The following is an 18005-nucleotide window of genomic DNA, read 5'->3' as shown; positions in this document are numbered from 1 at the left end:
TTCTTTTTCTGTTCCTTCGCTCATTTATTTCTCACTCTCAGTCTATCCCTGTCACTCCCCTCTCTCTTCTCTAATCTCACGATTCAACCCTCTCATTCTTCCCTCATACCCATGCAGCAGTTAAGATTCCTATGGGATCCTGTTAGGTCCAAACTTAATTCTGTAATTTAATCAACCTTTTAGCCATCCATCCCATACAGGCCACTTTTTTATATTGCATTATCCAGTTAAAATGGGCTCAGTTTGACAAGCCTGTGATGCAAAGCCTCAGTTTCTGGAATGTGATTAATGTTTCCCTGCAATGCAAAGCCCCCATATCTAGGAAGTGAATGCTGCCCTATGATGTGTTTTCTTGGAAACCAGTAAACCATAGTTGATTTAGCCATTGAAGCAGACCTGTATTAAATTAATACAGAAAACATTAATGATGTTATGCTAACACACCAAAAAAATGGTGGAGGGATTGGCACTTTTAAAATGTATTTAGTATATTTCAATCTTAAGGAAAAATGTTTGGTTTGAAAAGTCAGTGCTAGACAATACAACTATTTCAGGACAACTGAACTCAACTCAATAATAAAACAGAAATGTAGTTACAGAGAGTGTACATTCTTTTATGTATAATGAAGAATATTGCCATGACACCTGTAAAGGACATACTTCACTTTTTGATGGCTTTAATTAAGTATAATTATCCTCGAAAACCTCAGCTGGACTCCAACAAGGTCAAGGCAATCACTGAGTGTATCCACAACACACACAGACACACAATCACATTCAACCGGAGTCATCTTATCAGGGAGGAGACTCAGGGCTATCAGTGAGAAGAGAGAGAGAATAGAGAAAGAGAAGAGTGTGTGAAAGGAGAAAAGAGAGAAGAGAGGGAGAACAAAAGAGCAGTTTGTAGAGAAAGGAGTAGAAATGTCTGAGTATCTAGAGACAGCAGTAGTCATGTCTCAGTGTGTAGTGACAGGAATAGTCATGTCTCAGTGTGTAGTGACAGTAGTAGTATTGTCTCAGTGTGGAGAGACAGTAGTGGTCATGTCTCTGTGTGTAGAGGCAGTAGTAGTCATGTCTCAGTGTGTAGAGACAGTAGTAGTATTGTCTCAGTGTGGAGAGACAGTAGTGGTCATGTCTCTGTGTGTAGAGGCAGTAGTAGTCATGTCTCAGTGTGTAGAGACAGTAGTAGTCACTCAGTGTGTATGAATGCGGATGGCTGACTCATTCTATTTTATTACAGTATGTTTAATGTCAGGTGCAGTGATGGACTATAGCACTGAAGCCATTTGGATTATGGTGACTCCAAGAGAACACAGCACATCCAATATTACATATGCACACACCCACAAATGCTTACCTAGCCACCCAGATCTGGAGCTGGAGCCACCCAGAGCACACATGTCTGTCTCGGCGCTGGGTAGAACAAAGCCCACCACGAACACCTCCACGCCGTCCGACATCAGGGCCAGGCCCAGCACCAGGAACAGCTGCCACTGGAACCTGCCGTGGCCACACTCCTGGATGATCAGCTCATACTGCTGGGCCAGCTCCTCCTCGTCCGCCTGCCTCTCCTGCTCCAGCTCCTTACGCTCCCTCAGGCTGTCTGTGACAGGCTGCCCCAGAGCCACGTGCCCCTCCCTGGCCCGCCCGTCTCCTGCGGCCGGGATGCCCTGGTACTCCCCCTCATAGATCTCATCCTCGTCATCATGGCCCTCCGTGGCATCGCTGGCATCACTGGCCTGGTCGTTGTCGTTGTAGCCTCCGTCCTGCCTGTCGGGGTTATGGAAAAAGTCGTCCCCCTCGTCCAACTCGTTCTGGAAACGGTTGTATTTGCGCTGGGAGTACTCGTCTGTGGCACTGTCCACAACCTTGTTGACCTTTTTCAATGCATGCCGTTTGGCCTCTTTGGCGATGTCCTTGGCCCCCTTCACCAAGGAAGTTCTGTTGTCGTAGCTGTCGTCCATGTTAGCTCGGACGGAGGTTCAGGGGGATTAGAGCAGTGGGATGGCTGTAATACGCAGACAGATTTGAGGAGAGCAGAGCAGTGGCTCTGAAGAAGCAACAGGAAAACCCCCGGAGCCCGCGGTCACCACAGGAAGTTCCCCAAACTGGCTACAGTGTTCATTGGTCAAGCTGTGGGAGAAAGAAAAGGGGGAGGGGTGTGTCAGCAAGACAGGGCGAGAGAAGGGTGAAGGAAAGAAATAGGAGAGAGACAGGGAGTGAGAAGAGGAACAGATCAACAGAGTGAGACAGGGAGTGAAAAAGAGATGTGACACAGAAAAACAAGGGGAGAGAGAAAGACAGGTTCCAGTCAAGTAAGGTAAATAGAGCAGTTCGTTTCCGCAAAAAGATGTAGACAAACAGATCAGACACCAAACGCTCCGCAACATTCCCTCACTGACCTGCCTGCTCCTTGTCATGTTAATCATTTCTTGGACTGATGTGAAGTAAATGGATTTGGCCGTATTACTCTGAGTTTTTATTCACAAAGTACATTCAATTTCCAGGAGAGCTCTACCTGTTCTATATTTCATGAGTCTCCTTCAGCTTGTGGCCTTAAACAGAGACAGGAAATGTGCTGAGTCATGATCATTCTGATAGAGAGGGAGCTGCTAAACAAGGTTCTGGACCAAATCAATTTGTCTTTAAAAATGTGCTGCTATATTACAGTGGGTGTGGTGATCCACACAGAACCCTAATGTCCAGAGGAAACACTGAGTTCTCCACTGAGTTGGATTTTTAAGTCCTAGACCAGGCAAAAAATGGGTGTCCACAAAATCTTCTCTGAGTGTTTGAAGGAAATTGATTTGTTATGGTCACTGATTTCATTCACATGAATGAGGACATACACACACTGTGGGCAGGGGGAACCCTCCCAGTCAGGGTAGGCTTGGTTTGGCGGGAGACCCCAACATAACCCTGCAGTCTAACATCATTTATAGTGGATAATCACATTGTAAACCAAGACCTGTGGGACGTCTACAGTAAATCACACATTTAGCATTTCATAGATCTCCCTTCATTGTTTCATTTTACAGCATGCAATACATTGTCACCCACAGGGGGAAAAAATAACATCAGGATGTACTATAACATTCAATGGACAAAATTGAATTTGGTGGAGACTGAGAGGTGTGTAATATAATGTGAATTCGGAAATAATTCATGTAGTATTTTGGTGTGTGAAAGTGGGAGTGTCCATGCATGTGTGCAATGCATGTGTGTGTTTTTGTGTGTGATAGAGAGACTGTGTGTGTGTGTGTGTGAGAGGGTGTGTGTGACTGTGTGCACGTCTTTGAGGCCGTCCGTCCAGTGTGTCTCCAAGCCTCTCTACAGGGCCTAATGAACACTGAAGCCCTGTCAGGAGGCCACAAATCACCGCCCAGACTCCAGCTTCCATAATGCAATTTTACTGGGCGAAACGACACCGCTGATTCAAGGTGACTCTGCTAATCCCTTCTGGCTCATTGGCTGGCTTCTGCACTTAATACCAATGCTCCTTTTATATGTATTGTTCATTTTTCAGTGCAGTTGATTCCCTTATTTCCTGTCCCATATGACAAAAACACAATACTTACTGTAGTATTATAACTAGTAGTATTATTGCTATTAGAAGTATTCATATGCTAGCATAGTACTCATTGTAGTATTCTGTATTGTTACTGCAGTCTGAACAAATAGTTCAGGTTTTCTGATCTTATAACGTATAGAAAGGCCAATATCTGATCCATAATTGCATGTCGGCTTGTCACTAATGGGCAGCACAAGTTGGGATGTGAGGGATGGATGGAACACAAATGACCAGTGTGAAATGACTAGCTAGTTAGCGGCGCGTGCTAGTATATTTTAATAAGTGATCTCACTCAATCTAAAAACCGAAAATAGTTGTTTCCTTTCCTTCACAAGCTTATTTTAGGGGATGTTAATAATGTTTACATGGGTGACTGTTCTTACGTGTTCTGCCAAATTGACCCCACGGGGGCAAGTAGTGGGACTGAAGCACTGAGGTTACTTTGGTGTCCGGATCACTCAGTTAGGCTATGTCCAGCTGGCGGGTGAGGAGACGGAGGAGGTCAGATGGTGGAGAATGTTACTAGTGTGAACAAGCTGCGATATGGAGGATGGCTGCACCCTTCTTTGTTATGTTTGCAAATATGGTTTATAGCATGTGAAAATGAACGTGTTTGTCCTCAGACTCATGTACTTTTTTGTGGGGCGAGGGTAAAGGTGCCTCGTTGTATTATGGTACACTACAGAACACTGTAACCTTCTGTAGTAAGTACTATAGTATTCCAGTAAAGTGATAAAAAGCATTACTGCTTCGTCTTTCTGGTTATTATCAAAAACAGAGCTGAGCTGTAGACACTAGGAGTAGTTTACCAACTATCTTTATGGTTTTAATATGCAAACCTGTTGTTACTGCACTGCTCTTTCATTAAAGCTCATTCAGCACTTTTTGTTTTATGAATCTGACAGCAAAGCATGCACTTTAAATGCCTTTGAAATGTGAACTCAGAGTCAGGCGCTGCCAGTGGCTTGTCAAGACTCCTGACAGACTCTCAAGACATTGACACTTTTTTCCTAGTGTTGCATGCAGGTCATGAGTTGGGTGATCTCTCTCTCAAACACACACACAGCCACACTGTGTGTGCGTGTGTGTGTGTGTGTGTGTCCAGGATGTCTGTCAGAGAATCTGTGGAGCGGAGCCCAAGCCCCCTGTCAGTGGTGATGAGGATCAGTGAAGACCTGTGTGTATTCTGAGGCCCTCACAGCCCACCTCACCGGATTACCAGTGAAAAGACGGAGACAGAACCGCCCAACAGGGGCAGCCACACTAGCCCCATCCTCCATAGCACTCAAACGGCCTCCTTCAAACACCTGGCTTAACTTCCTTACTCCACTTTAAATCCTTTCTGATGCACCTTGTACCACTTCCATTCATTTACACCCTTCCATTCCACTTTTCCCTCTACCATCCTCCACAAGTGAAATAAACTGCCCCAGAAATCGGTCAGAATAACCCTAACTCATACGGATCTCTCTTTGTAAAACTGTAATAACAGACAAAGATACTTCTGCATTTAGGAAGTCAGAATCTTGTTGATTCAGGAGGGGAGATATGATAATTCCAAAATGTTATGCATGTTTAAAGAATAGGTATCTGCTTTAGATGTGCAGTACACAGAAATTCATAAAACTCACAGAATCTATTATTCATGTCCTTGGGAGATGTGAGCACATCCCTGGAAACATTTTGAGGTTGTTTTTTTTCTTACTTGCAGTGCCATTCTATAGTAATTTCTGCTAGTTTATGCCGGTTCTCCCAAAAGTATTAAAGATTTTTTGGTTTCTATAGAAATGCCACACCTCACTAAACCTTAAATGCTGGTTACAGCTTAGCAACCATTACTGTGATCTGTCTGAAAATGGCTGGGAATAGTCTCTGATCTAGGATATCCTCAGTCTGAGGATGGCTGCCTGGTCTAAGATAGTCTCAATCTGAGGATGGCTGCCTGGTCTAAGATTTCCTCAGTCTGAGGATGGCTGCCTGGTCTAAGATAGCCTCAGTCTGAAAATGGCTGCCTGGTCTAAGATAGCCTCAGTGTGAGAATGGCTGCCTGGTCTGACCTGATTAAAGATGTGATTTTAGGACATCACAATTGACAGTAATACGAAAGTTTTCACAAACTACAAAATACTGATAAACCACATCTTATTACCTATGATGTTAAGGTTTCGAGCCACACATACTGAGGGCAGTAAACACCTCATATGTTTTAATAAGATCATAATAGAAAATCAATACTGATGTAAGAGCAGTCTGAAGCAAGATTAAACCAAACAAACTCACTCAATACAAAGCAGTAATGAAAAACAATCAAGCGACCAATGTCCTTCCACGCAAACTCTGTACTGTACACTACTTGCACTTTGACCTTTTCTTTTATTTCTGTAATTAAATGTGAAGTCCAAAACTCTAATGGTTGAAATCCTAGCAATGACGCAGAAGAAATGTACTTAAACAGAAATGACTCCCTATTTTTAGTCTTAGTCATGTCTGACTTGCGAATGTCCTCCCCTTTGAAAAGACAAGAGCGGTGAACAGTTTGGCGGTTGGCTCCTCCCATCAGTATCACACAGTTCAGGTCCAATCAGTAAATGGGCCGACCTGCAAGTAATCCCATCACAACGCAGAGCGCATGACCTCATCTGCAAGACGGAGCCTGGGCACAGGACATCTTCAGTTAGGAAATTTCATCAGACACTGATGCCATTACTGAGAGTGGAGGGGGGAGGTGGCAGGAGAGGGGAGAGGGAGAAAGAGAGAGGGAGCAGGACGGTGGAATACAGAGAAAATAGATGGATGGATAGAGTATAAAAACTGTCATGAAGACAGGAGTGGAGAGAGATGGGTGAAGATGGGGACAGGGGGAGGTGTGAAAGAGATTGACAGAGAGTAAAGAAAGTGATGGAGGGACACTGGAGAGCTAAAGCCAACTAGTAATGTGGGCACTCAGATTAGCACGGGTAGAAACGTGCTTCAGCAGTGCTTTGGAACGCAGAATCAAGCTTCACCATGATATTTTCAAGCAGACAGCTTAAAGTGAAGTTTTATGGCTTCTCCTATAGAGTTAAAGTACTTCTGTAGAAGGTTGGCAATCCACTTTTATCTCTGTCAGAACCAAAAGTATTCATATTAATATTGACTTCAATCTCCTGCTCGGTGGAGGTAAGACATGGGAATTCCTCCCATGCTTATAATGAGATGTAGCTTCGCTCACCACCGTAGACAATAGAACTAATGGAGTTGAGACATCAGATGAAGGTACTAGTCAAAAGGAATGAGACCATATGCAATCCACTCAATCCACTCCACAAAGCAGCATCTACAAAAACACTACAGGCTGGAATGTTTTAGTCACTAAACAGTTAAAGTCAATGTAGTATAATAATCTGGCAGATATCACAGATGCAGCGTATAATGGCAAACTGCATTACACAATTACTATGAGGTTGAATTACAGATTCTCAGCTTTTATCTGGGTATATGTGTACATATTGGTTTCAATGTTTAATTGGATTTTTAACAGTTTTTATACACATTCTATTTCAACACACCAACATTGTTAGGACTGATCCATATACAGTAATGTCCAGCAGTTTTTTAGTTTGTGGTCACATCCTTAGAATGCACAAATTTGCCTGAAATCTGTGACCCACAGACCCCAGCATATGTTGGGTGTCTTCCCAGGTGATACTCTGCCAGGCATGTATTGCAACCATCTTCAGTTGTTGTTCATCTTGACGTAATATTGCTCATATTCAGCAAATGAAAGGCATGTTTGTTGTCCAGTCAAGAACATTCTAGTTTCTGGGTCTGAAAAACTTGCCACAGTTTCCTTGTCACCACACTGGTACACCCTGGTTAATATTGGTCTAATCTGTCCACAAAAACCTTCCTCCAGGACTCCGCAGGTACTAATTATCAAACTTTAATCTGGCCAGTCTTTTTATTTCAGGCTAACGTTGCACCTTGTAGTGCAGTACTGGTAGAGCTATACTGATCTGTGGTTTAATTTTCTTCATTATGATGAGTATTTTTCAGTTATCCATTGTGCAGATCTCCCATAGTGATTACTGAGCTTTCCTTTTTGAAAAGGAAATAATTTGTTGATTATTGTCTTCCTCAAGCTTTACTGGATTTGACACTATTTCTGTGCTTATGCTGTCACCACTAGCAGACTCCAAAACGAATCAAAAAGACAAGAATTAAGACTACACACTGACTAGGCAAATTATTTCATAGACCACAACCAGATACACCTGTCCCAATACATGAGGTGCCATAAAACAGGAGAACTGTTTATAACACCTGACATTTTGAACTTTTCACAAATATGTCCCTTCATACATATGCAGACAATTCACCTTATAGTAACTTATTTAAAAAACAAAAAAGTTGCTTACTGTCAAATAAATGCTTAATGTCCCAGTAATTAAGAAAACCAGGGTAACTGCACCCTGTTCATATTCTGGATCACCATACAGTATGTCACATTACAGTGAACAGAGCGACACTGGAGTCAAGAGGGAGGATCCACATTGTGTGTTCTGTACGTGTTGTCCCTGGGCTCCCAGTAAACACACACTGGTTCTTGTTTGGTTTGAGAGTTGGGCATATGGTCACCCAGCCGTGCCAGAGCCTGAATGCAGATAGGGAAAACACAGACAGCCCTGGCAAAAAAACATACTGCTAGCTGTTGGGTGCAGCTTTCACACCATATCCCAAGAGGGCATGGACTGAAAATAGTTTTCATACTGTATCCTTTCTGACAATTTTGTGTGCATACATACATCCCTCTTGTATATACACTCACCTAAAGGATTATTAGGAACACTATACTAATACTGTGTTTGACCCCCTTTCGCCTTCAGAACTGCCTTAATTCTACGTGGCATTGATTCAACAAGGTGCTGAAAGCATTCTTTAGATATGTTGGCCCATATTGATAGGATAGCATCTTGCAGTTGATGGAGATTTGTGGGATGCACATCCAGGGCACGAAGCTCCCGTTCCACCACATCCCAAAGATGCTTTATTGGGTTGAGATCTGGTGACTGTGGGGGCCATTTCAGTACAGTGAACTCATTGTCATGTTCAAGAAACCAATTTGAAATGATTCGAGCTTTGTGACAGGGTGCATTATCCTGCTGGAAGTAGCCATCAGAGGATGGGTACATGGTGGTCATAAAGGGATGGACTTGGTCAGAAACAATGCTCAGGTAGGCCGTGGCATTTAAACCATGCCCAATTGGCACTAAGGGGCCTAAAGTGTGCCAAGAAAACATCCCCCACACCATTATACCACCACCACCAGCCTGCAGAGTGGTAACAAGGCATGATGGATTCATGTTCTCATTCTGTTTACGCCAAATTCTGACTCTACCATCTGAATGTCTCAACAGAAATCGAAACTCATCAGACCAGGCAACATTCTTCCAGTCTTCAACTGTCCAATTTTGGTGAGCTTGTGCAAATTGTAGCCTCTTTTTCCTATTTGTAGTGGAGATGAGTGTACCCGGTGAGGTCTTCTGCTGTTGTAGCCCATCCGCCTCAAGGTTGTGTGTGTTGTGGCTTCACAAATGCTTTGCTGCATACCTCGGTTGTAACAAGTGGTTATTTCAGAATAAATCAGTCGGCCCATTCTCCTCTGACCTCTAGCATCAACAAGGCATTTTCGCCCACAGGACTGCCGCATACTGGATGTTTTTCCCTTTTCACACCATTCTTTGTAAACCCTAGAAATGGTTGTGCGTGAAAATCCCAGTAACTGAGCAGATTGTGAAATACTCAGACCGGCCCATTTGGCACCAACAACCATGCCACGCTCAAAATTGCTTAAATCACCTTTCTTTCCCATTCTGACATTCAGTTTGGAGTTCAGGAGATTGTCTTAACCAGGACCACAACCCTAAATGCATTGAAGCAACTGCCATGTGATTGGTTGATTAGATAATTGCATTAATGAGAAATTGAACAGGTGTTCCTAATAATCCTTTAGGTGAGTGTATATCTAAACCCATACATCATTTTTGTTATATTAATCATGTTCTACTAGACTTGTTCCAAAAAATGACAATATGAAAAGGGCCCTATTCAAAAATGTATAAAAATATTAATGTGAACATTTTGAGAATAGGCACAAACCCCACTTACATTACAATAGTATAGACAGTTTAACGCCAATAGTACTATATTGTACTATACTGACTATATGAAGGGTTCAGAGGCTCTTGTGAAACGTTTTTCCTCCCAATAATGATGCTGATTAAGAACTGCCAGAACAATCTGAGGTAACATTTTCTATCCATGCTCACATCTTAAACCTTTACTGTCTTACCAACAGCCTAACACCCATGGAAAGGGGAATCTTCATACCATACCGCAAATATCAAACAGAAATTGAGAAATACTTACGGTGAATATATGCAGAAAAACAAAGACCAATATGAAGGTCCCAAGAAAAACTTCAACAGAAACACAAGGAGGAGATTATGCGGTTCAAATGTTAATTGAACATGACATGCAGAGTTAAGTGTACGTGGCTGAATAACATTATTGTATGATGTAAAGTAATTACATTACTGGGCTGACTCATCCCTGATACACAAATAATATCTCTCTAAATTATCCATTTGCTTAGTGCTACTCCTTAGACAGGTTCACTTGCTGTTTAGGAAGAGGGACTTGCACTGCTGACACTCCCAGCGGGCAACATTTTGACTTTTAGATGTTTCTCCCGAAGAAAACACTATATAACAATATTCATCTTTCAAAACATCTACTATAGGAAGGCGGAGCCAATCGAATATGGTACCATAGAACAGTGGTTCTCAAACGGGAGTCCACAGGATTTACTGCAGGGGGTCCTGGGCCATATTACCAAATACTTGGAATGCATTTTGGAGAAGGTGATCCGAGGAACACATTGGGAGGGTGTGTTACAATACAATGTTATATCATTGACTGACAAAGTAAATATGTACCTAACATTGGGCAACATTGGGCCTTGGATGCTCAAAGAGATATGGTTTCTAAATCAGAACTTATTATAGATGTTTTAGACGTCAGCCAAATATACGCCAGTCAAAAATGCATTTCTGTGTACACTGAAATCAGCCCACATGTTTATCAAACATAGAGACCTATGATTGGTTCACATGCAACAAAGATATATCAAAAATGATACAAGCTCCAACAGGACCAAAATGTGTGTGTCACACCCTTCTTAATAAACTGGGTCTATTTAGAGACCTCCACTTGTATTACATTGTCTTTGGGCCTGTGTCAATGAAGTACCCCTCTTAAGGATGGCAGCTTTAAGATTGCTACAGTGTACTGCATGCTCCAGCTGGGACCAAACCGTTGGTGTTCAGATTTTGGTTAAAAAAAAATTATCCAGGATTAACTGATTAATTTTGACTGATTAATGATATGATTTGAAAAAGAAACCGTTTTCCTCTTTCATAGGTCTTTTTTCAGAATCTTAATGCCCAGCCTAGTGAATTCCATAGCCACATTTTGCTGACAATACTTCTAAAAGTTGAGCGAGGATTGAGTGAGGGGGGGGGGGGATTATTGCGTTTCCCACCAGATGTTCAGAGACAGACAACATCGCCCAGGACGCTGTTTTCAAGCCGTTCTGAAGATAACTTGAACGTTGCCAAGCAAGCCTAATTGGGTTCTCCTACAGAGCAGTGTGACGCAGACCTACGGTTGACTGGCTGTGTTCTTCGGTAGCCTTTCCATTGTTGAAGGTGAGGTGCAGTTCACGGATGACTCAGTACACAGCTCATTACTGTACCCGCAACCTTGCACTGCAGTAATGCAGAGTGCTTACAGCCTGTGGGCAACTGACAGTCATTCACCACAACCAAGAGCTCGTGACTACTGACTTTTATGGATATTTTACATTGGACAAATCGTGAAATGATGACTTTACTGAGGGACGGTCTAAAGGGATACAGTATCAATGTTAGAGTAATACGTTTTTATTTCATATTAATTGTCCTACATCCAGGGGTTAAATTGGGAAGTGGGTGGGGTCCCTACTTTGCAGGTGTATCTAAAATGTTAAACTGCTGGCCAGTGGAAGTACAGGAGCCCAGCTCCCACTGGGTCTCATTTTGACCATTATGTGCAGAAGATTGATAGTGTGAAGATTGGCTCCACACTATCAATCTGGCGTGGAAATTCTTTATATCAACACTAAGCAGTAGAAACAGCGGTAAAACGTACGATCTTCAGATCAGTTTGCTTCATGACTTCTCAGTTCTCAGTCCTTTTCATGATATTACCACTGCAGGTTGTGTGTGTGTGTCTTCACCAGTCAGATTGGCCACAACACATAAAGCTGAAGGTACACTCTCCACTTTACTCCACAAGCCTATTCATTTAGTCAGCATGACATTACCACTCCAAACCAACACAAGCATTTAACAACTCTTAAAAGGCTTTCAAATGGGAAGGATGCACATTGTTTTCAGTGGAACTCCGGTTTGCTGAATGGCTGCCCCCATCTAAGCGGCATACCCTCCCAGAAAATAGTGTACATGTAATAATGTGACCTTTCGTCCCTGACGTTGGTGTCCTCCCAACTGCAACCAAACAGCAGTGGGTGGTCTAATCATTACATGAAGAAAACGAAGAATGCACTGGGTACCATACACGTCACCGATCATGTCAAAGTCCTCTTCACAAAAATGTCTATTCAATCATTTCATATGGTGCTGCAATTCATACCTTAATAAAACACTTCTATATAACACAACCACCAATGTTTTCTTCAATACAAGCAATTTTTACAGTAGTCCCCAAATACTCATTGTCCAATCAATTCACAGTCTACAGACAAGGTCACCAATCAAATTGCACAGGTCATCATAGGTGGAGATCGACTAACGGTGACTCAATGTTGTTGCTTGCAAATCTCCCTCTCATTGATCCCTCCTCAACTCGAGATCAAAAATAAACCGGCACCGTTGAGCACGCAGGTTAACCCATAAATGTGGTCATGACATGCTCCCTGTCAACTGGCCAGGGTAAACAAATGTGTACAGCCAATTTGTTTTTTATGAATGGGTTACAATTTGTTTTAGGCTACATTAAAACGTGGGCTGATCAGTTAACCAACACTTTTTCAATACAAAATGAGGAGTTAATCAATTAATTAAATAGTTGACACAGACTGTACGTGCATTGATTAGGCCTACATTTGACCAGGACCCAACAGTGTAAGCATACAGTTTGCCCAAGATATAAGCACCTTTGCACGTTCTTCAAACAACTCAAATTGTCTCTAAAAATAAGGTGAAATACATCAAAGTACTTTTTTTTTGGTTAATATTAAAGAACCTTTGTTTTTGTTTCAGAACCAAACGGACCATTTTAAATCAGAAAAAACCCAAGAAAAGGCATTTCCAAACAGTATTGAGACCCAAGACTCAATATTTTGTTGCACAGCCTTTGGCTAAAATAACTGCAATTAAGTGCTTCCTATAGTGATGGATGAGCTTCCTGCACCTCTATATTGGTAGTTCGGCCCAGTCTTCTTATGGAAAACTACTACCACTACCAAGATTTGAAGGGTTCCTCCCAACTACTGTTCAGATCTCTCCACAGGTTTTCATTTGGATTTAGATCTGTGCTAACTGGATTTAGATCTAGGCCGCTTCAGAACAATCCGTCATTTTGTCATTCATGGATGCTTTCGTTTGTTTGCGGTGACTGTCCTTCTTGGAGTCCCGTGACCTGTGACTCAGACCCAGCTTTCTGACACCGGCTTTGGAATTCTCCTGATTTCATGATGCCATGCACACGCTCAAGGCACCCAGTGCCAGATGTAGCAGCGCAACCCTGAAACATCGCTGTTTGACTCTGGGGAAGATGTTCTTTATTTTGAAGGCTTTAGTTTTATTCTGTAGACATAATCATGGTATTCTTTCTTTTGGTATCCCAAAAAACAATAATTATGTCCCATCTGTCCACGGGAGAATTGTGTCATGTTCAGTGGCATTTTGGCAAATAAAGTCAGCTTTTCTTACTTCAAACTCTCAGTAGTGCGTTTCATACCATAAAACCCCCTTCCACTGAGTTGACAACATATTATGTGAGTTTAAACTATCATGCCTTGTGTCTGAAGGTCAACTTGAGTCTGTGTTGCAGTGCTTTCTCCACCACTTGAACAATCATTTGCTGGGCTCTTCAATTCAGTTTTAATTTTTAGTTACGTTCAGGTAGGTTGGCTACATCAACTTTCTTGAAAACATTACATTGGAAGCAGGAACGTCAAGGTCTCTGGAGATGGCCTTGTAGCCATGAGGTTGTTCATGACCAGCAATAATCGTGCGTCTGACCTGAGAGAATTATCTGTTGTCCTTCTTTTCTCCATTCTCATTGTAGTAATCACAATAAAACAAAACAAAAATGGAAAATTAAACCTTTTCTCTACTCAAACTGGTTGAATTAGTTTATGTTGTAGACACCTGCAACTCACTGTGATTTCAATTCCAAAGTAAACATGGAGAATCCTGCATCAAAGCATTTCTAGATTTTAGAAATTCACTTTAGTTTTTTTTTCCAACTCCAAACCAAAAATATGTTTTCTAGAAGAAAAACAGTTTTCTAGAACAAATTGTGCATTATTTGAATAAAGTGCAAGGGTGCCAATACCTTTGACCATGATGGTACATTAAGTCACCTCAGAATTTTATTGTCAAATCATGTTGGTCTTCTTGTGCCAATGTATAGGACACCCACATGTTAGTCTTTTTTAAATATAATGAATTGAACTAGTATACCCCCACAAGGCCAAAACTGATTACACGAGTACCAAAAAAACATAACAAATTAAGAACAGTTGGGCCTATCAAAATTAAACCTTGATAAATCATATCCTAATTTAAAGGTCCCGAGTTTTACCTGTTTAAATTACCCGAAAAGGAAAAACTACGGTTCTTATTTTTTCCACCACACCACACTTGGACCCGTATAGGGCCATCTGTTTCACATGCAATACAACGGAAAACGCTGATGAACTTCAGCCATAGGCTGATATGATTAAGCAGCCCTTTGCTATAAGTATTCATCCCTGCAGATGGAAGAGCCTAGCGCTTCCAACACTAATGTCGTTATGTTCGCTTCCCAAGGGTGATCAGTAAGTATTAAGTATAGAAATGAAAATGCACTCACTACTGTAAGTTTCTCTGGATATGAGTGCCGGGTCATCACTAATGTAATTACTAATAAAGTGGTTAACCCTGCCAACGTCCTCCTCACATGCAATCTAGAATTACACAACAGAACTTTGCAATATCAAAAAGTGTATTTTTCTACTACCTAGTTTGCACTTATAACCTATCATTAACATTCTACTGCATTCCCAGAAAGGCTATATGGAACAATATGAAGGATAAACTGTAGACTAAGCTACTTAAAAAAATACCTCAGGTTTCCTTCAAGAAATAAAAGCGCTTACCGTGGTTAAAGGACAAATGAAAAGTGGGTGTCGCGGGTTGTTGGCCATTGCACCAGGCGAATTGCTTGTGTCCTATGAATCTAAATGTCCGAATATCCCACTGTAAAACAGAGGTAGTTGCAGTCTGCCGGTTTGCTTTCTCTGCAGTACTTCAGGAAATAGACGAGAGAGAGGAGGCAGAGGGAGAAGAGATAGTGGAGGTACAGCGGAGCTAGGAGAGAGAGCAATCAATAATTGTATTTCATTGAGTGATGCGGACATTTCCGTCTAATGGAACAATCTAGTTTGGAGAGAATGACGTGAAATACTGCGACGTACCGGAGCCTATATATAGGCAATGGTACTGATAAGAAATCACTATAGCGATGTGATGATACAAGGTTTTGATTTCCAGAGCAGGACTCTTTATTCTTCGACGACTCTAAACATTTTTGTTCCCACAGATATAAAAGCTATTTTTAAAGTTTTATATAGATCAATGTAAAGGTATGTTTTTATGCTTGTCTTTGGGGCAACAACAACACAACATTTCAGATTACATGGAAAAATATGAATGACAGTAATTTAAAAGGCAATTCATTGATGATGTGAAATCGGATTATAGCCTATTTGCTGAAGAAGTGACTGTAACATAGTTATGTTACAGTCACTTTCTCATTGATGTTTTTTGTACCCAGCTTTGTTCTCCACGGCATCTTTTAAAAAATTGATGCGACAACAGCTCGTCTCGACCTGTTGCAAATAGTTATGCCAAAGTCATAGTGCTTGATTCAAAAACAAACTATCTAAGTAAAAGCGGCAGTACGCTTTTTAAATGGTTTGTCAGAAGGCCAACTGCAACAATAGTTGCCGTGCACTCTATGGATCTTGAATTTCAGAATGCTCGGTGACGCTGTTCGTGTTTCTGCAATCATTTTAGGACAGAACATTCGCCTTTGCTAACTAATTGTGTGTGCGTGTGTGTGTGTGGGTGTGTGTGTGTGTGTGTGTGTGTGTGTGTGTGTGTGTGTGTGTGTGCCTGCGTTTGTGTCTGTGTACATGCAAGCGCGGGTTCTCGATGGTTTGCGTTTCTGTCTGTGTACAAGCACGCGCGGGTTCTCGCTGGTTTAAAAGAACGGATTTTTGCTCATTTGGATTGTGGGTGATGAGCAACGTAACTCCAGCGTAATCTTTTTTCCCCCGCTGGCTCAGCGCCTGTCTACTTTAAAACGAAGTCTAACGTACTCCCCCAGTTTTCTTCAGGTCCAAAATAGCACTTCAGTAAGATACGGTTCCCAGAAGGACTGTCAATAAATAACAGGCAAATGTGACATGTGGGAAACACCACTTAACTAAATCAATCATATTGAGATCTTTAAAATGTAGACTTTCACTAATTACATTACATGTAACATTTCTTTTATATTTTTTTTATAATTTATCAAGTATAAAAAAGAACGTTCTGTCTGGCCCATTTCTAGGGTGGCTCCATTCTTTACCACAGATCAGAGTTTTATTCAGAATAATCATGAGAAACACATTTAGAAGAACATTAAAATTCATGAATCAGCATAATGGAACATTTAAATTCTGTGTTGGTGTTTAATGAGAAGCATGAGATCTGCTCTCAAACGCCAACACAGAATTTAAAATGGGATAGTGAGTTTGTCCCTTTGCAAAAGTAGATTGCGCCTTCCTGGATCAGTGGCAGTCAACCTAATGCAGGGCAATCCATGACCCAAGATTGGTATACAAATCACCAGAGGAATACTGACAATCAATAAACCAGATGTCATGTGCATCCAATGCTTTCATGTCTATAATGAACAGTGCCCATCATTACTTTGCAGAACACTGACTTCATTACTCATTTAGTAAACGTGTCACCCCGGTGAATGGCCAATCCCAGGGGTGCTGTAGAACAAAAGTGATTTCAACCAGTTTATAGTCATGAAAATAGACACTCAGTGTGATTGTTTCACCTAGCTCTTTTAAAATGTGTCCATTTATTTGTAAGTCTCTTTGGATAAGACGAAAATATACATGTAAACACTTAATTCTGACACACAACACAACACCACATAGATTCAAATATGTTAAAGGGAATGTCACACAAACTAACTGATGCTACATAAATACATAACCAAACACAGGCTTTGTCAGAGATCAGTAGCTCTTCACATAAAGTGTGAGACAGTGAGCGCTGCGTGTGTTATGTCAAATACTTAAACCCACAAGCTGTGGAGAGAGTGACGATCAGAGAATAAAGTGAGGGACTAATGCAAGCGGTAGCACTCAGCCCCACAGCACTCACACCAATAAAGACCACAGAACGATGCAACAGCACCACATATGAACACGACCCGCTGCAGAGAGATGATTTTCTGCCTTCTGTCTCTGTGGGGTTTACCTCTTGCTGCATGTGATAGACTATAACATTCGATTAAAAAGGGACTGCGTTGAAATGGCATTCCAGCAGTTTGAGAGAAATGCAAAGGTGTAAAGGGATGCACACAAGAGTTGGTGTTTTGTAGATATATTCGGTTTTCTGTTCAATGAATGGTAAGTATGCGGACACAGGCTGTATACGTAGCGTGTATTCAATATTATCACGACATACACGGAAGGGCATTCATACCCAGAAACACGCACACATGCACACATATTGCTACAGATACTTGCTCGTATACACACGCAAAACACCAACACACACACTTACAGAAGAGAGGCATCTATCTTTGTCCTCTGATGTTGATGATTCACAGGAGTGGTGACCTGAGGCTGGGGACACTCTCTGCTTTTCATTCAGAGCTGGAAGATGAAACCTCCTCAGGCCATAAGACTCCATTTACTATTGCTGGACAGCCAAAGAGCACTTAGCTTAATGTATAGTACAGAGTGACAGACACACAGACCCCCCCACCCGACACACACACACACACGCATTGATGCGCATGGCCACACACACATCCACCACCCCCACAAACC

At 41.7% G+C, this 18005-nt stretch overlaps 1 protein-coding gene across 1 annotated transcript in view; it reads right to left on the bottom strand.

Annotated features, from left to right (window-relative positions):
• The window catches only part of sv2ca (synaptic vesicle glycoprotein 2Ca), a 46053-nt gene extending 30758 nt beyond the window's left edge, over nt 1-15295 (bottom strand). The window contains exons 1-2 of the mRNA XM_010876476.4: nt 15039-15295; nt 1358-2133 (exon numbers count right to left, since the gene is read on the bottom strand). Of these exons, the coding sequence (XP_010874778.1) occupies nt 1358-1964 (607 nt within the window). The 5' untranslated portion in view covers nt 1965-2133; nt 15039-15295. The remainder of the gene's footprint in view (nt 1-1357; nt 2134-15038) is intronic.
• Nucleotides 15296-18005: the final 2710 nt, after the last annotated feature.

The sequence above is a fragment of the Esox lucius genome, chromosome 13, assembly GCF_011004845.1.
Source record: "Esox lucius isolate fEsoLuc1 chromosome 13, fEsoLuc1.pri, whole genome shotgun sequence".
In the NCBI taxonomy this organism is placed as follows: domain Eukaryota; kingdom Metazoa; phylum Chordata; class Actinopteri; order Esociformes; family Esocidae; genus Esox; species Esox lucius.
This window is presented reverse-complemented; position numbering and strand designations above follow the sequence as displayed.